The following is a 10,638-nucleotide window of genomic DNA, read 5'->3' as shown; positions in this document are numbered from 1 at the left end:
TAGAGACACTACATACTGATATACACCTGAACATCAGCAGGAGAGGACTCTTTAAAGTAGAGACACTACATACTGATATACACCTGAACATCAGCAGGAGAGGACTCTTTGAAGTAGAGACACTACATACTGATATACACCTGAACATCAGCAGGAGAGGACTCTTTAAAGTAGAGACACTACATACTGATATACACCTGAACATCAGCAGGAGAGGACTCTTTAAAGTAGAGACACTACATACTGATATACACCTGAACATCAGCAGGAGAGGACTCTTTAAAGTAGAGACACTACATACTGATATACACCTGAACATCAGCAGGAGAGGACTCTTTAAAGTAGAGACACTACATACTGATATACATCTGAACATCAGCAGGAGAGGACTCTTTAAAGTAGAGACGCTACATACTGATATACACCTGAACATCAGCTGGAGAGGACTCTTTAAAGTAGAGACACTACATACTGATATACACCTGAACATCAGCAGGAGAGGACTCTTTAAAGTAGAGACACTACATACTGATATACACCTGAACATCAGCAGGAGAGGACTCTTTAAAGTAGAGACACTACATACTGATATACACCTGAACATCAGCTGGAGAGGACTCTTTAAAGTTGAGACACTTCATACTGATATACACCTGAACATCAGCAGGAGAGGACTCTTTAAAGTAGAGACACTACATACTGATATACACCTGAACATCAGCAGGAGAGGACTCTTTAAAGTAGAGACACTACATACTGATATACATCTGAACATCAGCAGGAGAGGACTCTTTAAAGTAGAGACGCTACATACTGATATACACCTGAACATCAGCTGGAGAGGACTCTTTAAAGTAGAGACACTACATACTGATATACACCTGAACATCAGCAGGAGAGGACTCTTTAAAGTAGAGACACTACATACTGATATACACCTGAACATCAGCAGGAGAGGACTCTTTAAAGTAGAGACACTACATACTGATATACACCTGAACATCAGCAGGAGAGGACTCTTTAAATCACTTTATTTTGACCAGGTTCATGAGAACATAGACATGAAATGATGTTGGAAAGATAAAACATGAGCTTTAGGTTCATCTTCTACAGGAAGTGAGACAAGGAACAGTCTGGAATTTGAATTGTTCAAAACAAAAACAACCTGTTTGCAATCAAAATGTTACAAAACGTTTCTTTCCAGCTGTTTGAACAAGTTTATAATGCTCCCAAAATTAAGCTAAACACATCTGTGTGAGAAAATACTGTTTTTATAAAGAAGTAACCTTTTATTTTGAAAATATATCCATGTGATATGCTGCATTATGTTCATTAAAAACCATTATAACTTACAATGTTCAGCATACCAAGCTCAGCTGGAGTAAGAGATGATTAAACAGTCGATAAAAAGTAGGTAATATGCTCAAACAGTACAAAGAGTTTGGTCATGTATGCACTGAAACTGTACACATCAACACTCTCACACACACATCTACAAACACACACACACACTTAAACTCTCTCTCACATTCACACTGAGGAGCAGTCTTTAGAGATCTGGAGACTGTTGTGTCTTCAGTGCGCGTCTCCGCCGTGCTGAGTGCTGAACTCCTGGAAATCTTCGGGGATTGTGTCTGTGGAAGTGAGAAAAAGTTTAACGAGACGAAATAAAGTCGAGCGAGGACGAACTAATAATATTCACACCTGTTAATGCATCGTCATTAAAATGCTGTCCTACTTTTCAGACACAAGATATGTAGGAGTTTCAGAAGATCTGTATTTAAACAGACGAGTGCTCCATAGCATGCAATCACAGGCATTCAAAATGTAAGTAATACAATATGTGGATTTGTTTATTACCATTGCAGCGGTATTTCAGATTGGACCAGATGATATTTTCCTGAGAGAAACAGAACACTCCGAGTCGTCCTCCTCTCATGGTCGTGTCGATCGTTACTCCAGAGTCCGCCACCAGCTGGGTTCCTTCATAAAACCGCGCCCTAAACAAAAACACAACATGTTTACCTTTTACTCAGAGTTCTAGTTATAATCTGAGCTTTATGGGGGTCTTTAAAACTAACGTTAGGGGCGGAGATCAATATATCAATAACAGCCGGGTAATAACGTAAAGAGCGGGTGATATTTATATACCTTGGAGGTGAAGGGCAGGCATATTGTCATTCAAGAGAGAATACGATTCGTAGTTCTTTTGGAAAACACGTTTTTCTTTTAGCCGATTTACCTCGTTAACGTAAATAATACTCATCACAGTGACACATGCATTATTTGTGATTAAAATAATGGTTGTTGGTAATGTATTAGCGACCCCCACAGATGTATGATTGTACCGCTTTCATAGGAGCTCAGACCCCTCCTTATGGGAGCTCAGACCCCTCCTTATGGGAGCTCAGACCCCTCCTTATAGGAGCTCAGACCCCTCCTTATGGGAGCTCAGACCCCTCCTTATAGGAGCTCAGACCCCTCCTTATAGGAGCTCAGACCCCTCCTTATAGGAGCTCAGACCCTCCTTATGGGAGCTCAGACCCTCCTTATGGGAGCTCAGACCCCTCCTTATAGGAGCTCAGACCCTCCTTATAGGAGCTCAGACCCTCCTTATGGGAGCTCAGACCCTCCTTATGGGAGCTCAGACCCTCCTTATAGGAGCTCAGACCCCTCCTTATAGGAGCTCAGACCCCTCCTTATTGGAGCTCAGACCCCTCCTTATAGGAGCTCAGACCCCTCCTTATGGGAGCTCAGACCCTCCTTATGGGAGCTCAGACCCCTCCTTATAGGAGCTCAGACCCTCCTTATAGGAGCTCAGACCCTCCTTATGGGAGCTCAGACCCTCCTTATGGGAGCTCAGACCCTCCTTATAGGAGCTCAGACCCTCCTTATAGGAGCTCAGACCCTCCTTATGGGAGCTCAGACCCTCCTTATGGGAGCTCAGACCCTCCTTATGGGAGCTCAGACCCTCCTTATGGGAGCTCAGACCCCTCCTTATAGGAGCTCAGACCCTCCTTATAGGAGCTCAGACCCTCCTTATGGGAGCTCAGACCCTCCTTATGGGAGCTCAGACCCCTCCTTATAGGAGCTCAGACCCTCCTTATAGGAGCTCAGACCCTCCTTATGGGAGCTCAGACCCTCCTTATGGGAGCTCAGACCCCTCCTTATAGGAGCTCAGACCCCTCCTTATTGGAGCTCAGACCCCTCCTTATAGGAGCTCAGACCCCTCCTTATTGGAGCTCAGACCCCTCCTTATGGGAGCTCAGACCCCTCCTTATGGGAGCTCAGACCCCTCCTTATAGGAGCTCAGACCCCTCCTTATAGGAGCTCAGACCCCTCCTTATAGGAGCTCAGACCCCTCCTTATAGGAGCTCAGACCCTCCTTATGGGAGCTCAGACCCCTCCTTATGGGAGCTCAGACCCCTCCTTATGGGAGCTCAGACCCTCCTTATGGGAGCTCAGACCCCTCCTTATAGGAGCTCAGACCCCTCCTTATAGGAGCTCAGACCCCTCCTTATAGGAGCTCAGACCCCTCCTTATAGGAGCTCAGACCCTCCTTATGGGAGCTCAGACCCCTCCTTATAGGAGCTCAGACCCCTCCTTATAGGAGCTCAGACCCCTCCTTATAGGAGCTCAGACCCCTCCTTATGGGAGCTCAGACCCCTCCTTATTGGAGCTCAGACCCCTCCTTATAGGAGCTCAGACCCCTCCTTATGGGAGCTCAGACCCCTCCTTATTGGAGCTCAGACCCCTCCTTATAGGAGCTCAGACCCCTCCTTATAGGAGCTCAGACCCCTCCTTATAGGAGCTCAGACCCCTCCTTATTGGAGCTCAGACCCCTCCTTATGGGAGCTCAGACCCTCCTTATAGGAGCTCAGACCCTCCTTATGGGAGCTCAGACCCCTCCTTATGGGAGCTCAGACCCTCCTTATAGGAGCTCAGACCCTCCTTATAGGAGCTCAGACCCTCCTTATAGGAGCTCAGACCCTCCTTATGGGAGCTCAGACCCCTCCTTATGGGAGCTCAGACCCTCCTTATAGGAGCTCAGACCCTCCTTATTGGCTCCCACATAACTCCAACCCTGCTTTTACTTTAAGACTCCATAGTTTCATTGTAAAGCCACAAAAAGGCATCTTGAGATTTCACCAGTATTGGTAATGTCTACTACACTTCTGCTATGGACATCCCCTGGACATCTAGTTCTGATATGTGCTATATGTCGAGTATCTAGCACGTGTTTTCTCGTACCTGATGTACCCGACCTGCGGGCGGTGCTGCAGGTACCATCTGTACGACACCTTGTCCTTCCAGCCCACGTTCCTGGGGTCTTTCCACAGCAGACGCACCTGATCGTTGGTGTCTCCGGTGTGCCACAGAGAGTTCCTCAGGTGCTCTCCGGGGCCCGAGCGAGACTTCACCGCCTGATGAAGAGAGAGAGATAACAGAGGAGGGGGCAGACAGTGTGTGTTAGTGTATGCTCACAGTGTTTTAAAGGTGTCCTATTATGCAAAATGCACCTTTTTATGTCTTTTATATATAAACATGTGTCCCCGGGGTGTCAGGGAACTCACGCAGTGTCAGCAAATAAAACCCTCTCTCTTTTCCTCCGTACCCAAATCTCTAAAAACGGGGGAACAACGGAGCTGATCCAGATTTGCTGCCGATATGACGTAATATCTGAAATGTGGGCGGGCTTTACACCCACGGGCCTATCAGAAACGTTGTTATCAGACACAATGCCTGACGTGTTATGGTCGTAATATGGTCTGTGTTTACATTAGCAAGCATCGCTAACACTCAGAGCTAACCTGTACTGGAGAGAGCATGTGTAAAGAAGCAGGAAATATAAAAAGATATAAAACTCACCTTGTGGTAAACCTGAGAGAGAAAAAGCATTTGAGCTCCATACTGTTTCAGAAATAATCCTTGATGTGGCGTTTAATCACGGCAGGATCGTATCATTTTCGTCAAAATCCAGTATTACCCATCGGCCTTTACACAACTCTGACGACATATTATTATGTTGCATCAACTTAGCGCCGTGTTAAGCCAAAACTCACAGACACTTCAATGATTTGTACGGCAAAGTTAGGTTTGGAAACGGTATCATTCCCTTTTTGGCGGGCGTGCATAACACGGCATAACACTGGAGCCTCGCTGCGGGGAAACTTTGACGCTTTTCCGAGTTTGTTCTAATCTGTCAAAATGACGGACTGCTTGAAAAGTCATTGTTAAAAAAAAATCGGTCATAAATATTCGGTTAACGCGACCTCTGCTACGGACCCATAATCAGCGCTTTAGTAACAGGGCTGAAATAGAGGGATATGAGGGTGATCTGTTTTTTGTATTTTCAGCAAAACACTTCATAGACATGTTTGTATATATCTGAGATCTATAATATATTGATGAAAAATAGCATGATAGGAGACCTTTAAATGTGTCTTGTGGCATGGCGTATTCATATTGCACATAGTGGTGGTGTGGAAGTTCTCCGTTCCCTTTATGGTGCTGCAACGCAACATTTCCCCAAATTGGGATCAATAAATACTTCTTATCTTATCTCATGTTATCTTTCACCTTGAGCTGGATGCCGGGCTCGGCCACGGCTCTGAACGGCGTCGCCTGCCAGTACGTCTGCTCCGTCTGCTTCCACATCACCACGTAGAACGACGAGGAGTCCTGGTAGCCGAAGATGAAGCCGGCGTAGTCGTCGTCGGTCACCGTGTTCACGTGGAAAGTTCCCTCGAAGTCCACGCCGCTGAACGCAGTGTAACCTGACGACAGGAAGTGGAATCAGTTTAGTGTTTGCGTTGTGATTTCAGTGACAAATGGGAGGATATACTGTATGTCTTACCAACAGCAAGTCCTGGGTCACTGTTCATGGTCTGCACGATCTCCATTCCCTGGGTGAGGAAAAGAGAGTTGTTAATGAGGAGGTCTTTGCAAATTATGAAACTAATATCTTAGGTTTATAGCAATTTATTTGAGATGCATTGCACATTTAGTTTTGAGTGATAAATTAAAGCTCCAATTAGGCGAGCATGTTCTGTAGGTTGAAAACGCAAGGAGCACTGAACTGCTTTTTTCAGTGGGAAGTCGGAGATAGCGGGATTTGTTTTAATGCACTTTGCTGCAATTCATTGCTCTTCAGCTCTGAAATCTGTAATAACTGATTATTTTTGGGCAACTTTTGGCAGCAAAACTAGCTGTAAATACGCCATTGCCATATACATTTAAATTACCTTTCCATTTACAAGTTATATAACAACATTTGTATTTACTTAGAGTCATTTCTATGGCCCTTAATTAAAGTGGACCTATCATGCTATATTTGAATAATATAGTGTAGGACCATACCTATATAAGGCATATTTGTCCTTTTTTTTTTCAAAATACCAAGAAGAATATCCACAAAAGATATAAGACAAAAGAGAGATTATAATCAAGGCCTATTCACATTGACTGAAGGTGACACTTGTGTATTTTGTATTCCCTTCATGTAGGCTTACCTTTTTTATATCTAATGTCTGTCTTTTGTATTTATGCAGGGTTACTTGTAAAATAGTGTATCACAATGTAACCTGATTGCTTTCCCTTACTATTGGATTAGCTCATTATCAAATGCAAATAAATTGAAATATCAATAAGATGTTTTTTACTTAAGTGTATTATTTAAGACAACAGAACAATGTGGCCTTAGAAAAGAAACCAAGATATTAAAGTGGACCTATCATGCTATATTTGAATAATATAGTGTAGGACCATACCTATATAAGGCATATTTATACTTTTTTTTTTCCAAAATACCAAACAGATCATGCATTTTAGCCATGTCTCATTTTGCTCAATTTGACATTTTTTAGCTCTGTTTTTGCAAGGGCTGATTCAGTGAGAACAGCACCACCTACAGGCCTGGCATATGTACTACAGTGTCTCCAGCGCTTTTGAACGGCAATGGCCGTGGCTGTCTCCTCCTGATTGGTGGAGTTGGCCCAATAGCCGTAGCGCCACCGTCCTGACGTCAGGACAGTGTTCAAATCTGGATCAGTTTTTATCAGATCCGTTGCAGCCCCTTTTTTAGAGATTTGGGTATGGAGGAAAATAGAGAGGGTTGTGTTTTCTGACACTTGGTGAGTTCCCTGGAACACCGGGGACACATATTCATGTAGAAAAGACGTACAAAAGTGCATTTTGCATGATAGGTCCCCTTTAAGTTAGTGCACTCTCTTTTAGCTCCGTTTTAGTTCTCCACAAACGCCTGATTTAAATATCTGTCAAAAATAGTGGCTTTTCTTCAATTTTCTCCACTGTGTTGAAACCATCTCTAACTGCTGAGCAGGTAGTGCACAACGCGAGAGATTTTTAGCTAAAAAACAATCACTTTAAGAGCGACGAGAGTAGAGAAGCAAAAGGGCTATTGCGTGATGGACGGATGAACAATGATCCAAAAGAAATTCAAGTAATTATTCTCCGTAGGTTCATTACTACAAAAAAAGCCTCTCACATTGGCCGTTTCTTAATCTATTGCCATGTTAAAAGTATAGCTTATAGCTGCTGTAACTTGTAGCCACTGTATATACAGAGAAAGGTCTCAGCACTGAGTAATCTCACCTGGTTCAACACCACCCAGTTGGGGTCTATCTGAGCGTCGCCCTCGGGGTCCAGCACCACCGTCTGATACGCCCTGAAGTCGGTCAGCGTCACCTCGGCGTTCTCAGGACAATTATCAATCCTGTCGATCACTTTGTCCTGATCGAAGTCCGACTCACACACGTCTCCAACGCCATCACCTGCGGGAGAATTAATTAGGGTAAGAAAGACGTTTCATGTAAGTTTCAAAATAAGTGTGTTTGTTATCCTGTCAGGAGGATTCAGACTGGCTTTGATGCAAATGTCAAAAAGGGCAAACACATCCAAACCACGCTGCCAAAAAGTGCCTCAAATGTTCTCTCTTTGGTAAAAACTACAAAGCTCGGTGTTGCATTTGTTTATACGAGTGTTTTTATTGAAGCTGCCTCTCGTTGGCACCCTGCTGTGTGAGTGTGCTTTCAGAATAGAAATGCTGCTTATAAAAAATACACCCTGGAGTTTCTGAAGCACTCCTTTTGGTGTTTGATTCGTCTGATGTTTTGGATTATTACATGAAAAAGAAAATGCTTGTGTTCCTCCATACCGGGGGTCGTGATGCAGAATACTGTGAATGAGCTTCATTGAAAACTCACAAACATGTTTTTAAGAATAGAAGCTGATGCTCTGATTGGCCTGGTGGCATCTTGACCAAATACAAAAGGCCGAAACCTTCTTTTAAAAGTATTTCCAGCGGTGGAAAATTGTTGCTCAGTGAAATTATTCTGTCAAACACTTTAGTTTTTCCACCTGTCACTTTTCAAACCATATGTTTTCGGGATTATTATCATTTTTTAGGGATTTTGAAATATTTTCCTGGCAAAACTATTGATTTTTTCACACATGTCAACACTTTTTTTTTGTACTAGGCATTATTCTAATAATATAAAATAAATATAATTATATTTTCTAAAGGGATTAAGAAAGATTATGCTCGTCAAATCTATTTTTCACATTTTTTACCGATATTAAAAACACAAATATACTTTTATATCAGATTTAGTAGATGGATCACCAGATTGTTTTCCCTGGGGGAGTTTCAAGGCAAGGCAATTCAAAGTGCTTTACAAGAATGAAAGACATTAAAGGTAGGGTAGGTAAGAATGGAGAAACCAGCTCGAGTGCGGTTGAATTTGAAAGTACGAAGCCGAAGAAAATCTGCCCCTTCCTTCAGACTTCCTTACAGAGCCCCTCCTCCAACACACACGAACGCGCACATGACCAATGAGGGCACGAGATAAGTTTGTGCCCAGATGGAAGGCTGACAGGCAGGTAGGCCATCCAGTTATTTTAGCCGGGCCGGCTCAGATGATTGGTCGTGCTTTTTACAGCGCCACGGCTTCCACTGATGACATTTTTTTATGTATTTATTGTCAAAGCATTTCATATATTCATTGCTATCGGGATGTTAAGAGCATTCCATGGAATATAATGAAAAAGTGTTTCTGAAGTGAATTACCTACCCCACCTTTAAGAGCACATTTCAGTGTGTTTGAGACTCACCGTTGTCGTCGATCTGGTCGGGGTTGGGCACCAGCCGGCAGTTATCGGGTCCCGGGGGGATGCTGTCTGGGATCCCGTCGTTATCATCGTCATCGTCACACTCGTCTCCGAGCCCGTCTTTATCCGTGTCGAGCTGAGAGCTGTTTATCACGAAGGGGCAGTTATCCTTCGTGTCCTGGTGACCGTCACCATCACTGTGAGGGAAGAGAAATGATCACATGACGACATTAAAGAATGTAGGAGAGAAACTAGTGGAAATAAGTTTATATATCTGCAGGAATAGGTGGGAAGTACAAATACTTCGTTACTGTACTTTTTACTTTGACTTCTTACATTTTGAACACAAATACCTGTACTTTCTACTTCTTACATGTTGAACACAAATACCTGTACTTTCTACTTCTTACATGTTGAACACAAATACCTGTACTTTCTACTTCTTACATGTTGAACCCAAATACCTGTACTTTCTACTTCTTACATGTTGAACCCAAATACCTGTACTTTCTACTTCTTACATGTTGAACACAAATACCTGTACTTTCTACTTCTTACATGTTGAACCCAAATACCTGTACTTTCTACTTCTCACATTTCCCAAACAGGCTGGTTCCTTTAGTTTGAATGTGTGTTTGGTGGCGTGATCATTATTATTTAGAGTCATTGCGTGCCTATTGATTTGAACACGATCCGTGTATCCATCATTTCCTGGTCTTCTCTAAAGAAGAGGGACCAATGAAAACGTTGTCATGTTTGCCGTTGTTCAGCATGGAAACATTCATTAGCTAACAATGACATTATTGTTCTATTAATATAAAGGGAGGTCAGGTACTCTTTAAAACAGCTGCTAGTTATGGGTACTTTTTACTGAAGTACATTTCAAAGCCCTCTTTACTTTGACTTGAGTAAAGAAGTTTAGTCAGTATTTCTACTTTCACCAGAGTATTTTTAAACACGAGTATCTGTACTTCTACTTGAGGAAAGGATGTGTGTACTTTTGCCATCTCTAAGGGGAGGAAACACAATCACATGTTGTCAGTAAAGGCTGTAGGAGAAAAACAAGTGGAAATAAGTTTATATATCTGCAGGAATAGAGAGTATTATTACCTGTCCTGGTTCGTGTCACAGGAGTCTCCCACCAAGTCGTTGTCAATGTCAGACTGAAACAAGAGCAGAGATTTTTACTAAAAGCACTTTTCTCACACATGAAGTGCTCTGATAATCCATTCATTTTACAAAAGTATCACTACAGCAACTGGGAGGCTGTGGCTCAGTGGGGTAATGCGTTGATCTTTGGTTCGGTCCCCACTGCATTCAGCATGTCGTTGTGTCCCTGGGAAAGACACTTTTGGGGAATGTTCACAGTATTGAAGTGACATGTAATGTAACGTGAAATTAGGGTGGAATATTTGTAGACTTGTACCTATTTGTGTCTAAAAATCCCTTTAATTAAAACTAGCTGAGACGTTTTGATATCAATTTGTGAAGCTTCTTAAAGTTTAATGT

The 10,638-nt window shown here is 42.8% G+C and overlaps 1 protein-coding gene across 1 annotated transcript in view; it reads right to left on the bottom strand.

Annotated features, from left to right (window-relative positions):
• Positions 1 to 1,014: 1,014 nt before the first annotated feature.
• Positions 1,015 to 10,638, bottom strand: part of thbs4b (thrombospondin 4b) — a 34,807-nt gene continuing 25,183 nt past the window's right edge. The window contains exons 15-22 of the mRNA XM_034125935.1: positions 10,240 to 10,292; positions 9,133 to 9,326; positions 7,615 to 7,793; positions 5,858 to 5,906; positions 5,581 to 5,777; positions 4,252 to 4,424; positions 1,861 to 2,000; positions 1,015 to 1,634 (exon numbers count right to left, since the gene is read on the bottom strand). Of these exons, the coding sequence (XP_033981826.1) occupies positions 1,576 to 1,634; positions 1,861 to 2,000; positions 4,252 to 4,424; positions 5,581 to 5,777; positions 5,858 to 5,906; positions 7,615 to 7,793; positions 9,133 to 9,326; positions 10,240 to 10,292 (1,044 nt within the window). The 3' untranslated portion in view covers positions 1,015 to 1,575. The remainder of the gene's footprint in view (positions 1,635 to 1,860; positions 2,001 to 4,251; positions 4,425 to 5,580; positions 5,778 to 5,857; positions 5,907 to 7,614; positions 7,794 to 9,132; positions 9,327 to 10,239; positions 10,293 to 10,638) is intronic.

This window comes from Trematomus bernacchii, unplaced genomic scaffold (genome assembly GCF_902827165.1).
Source record: "Trematomus bernacchii unplaced genomic scaffold, fTreBer1.1, whole genome shotgun sequence".
NCBI classification, from domain to species: Eukaryota; Metazoa; Chordata; class Actinopteri; order Perciformes; family Nototheniidae; genus Trematomus; species Trematomus bernacchii.
The sequence above is the reverse complement of the archived record's forward strand: the minus strand, read 5'-3'. Positions and strand labels throughout refer to the sequence as shown.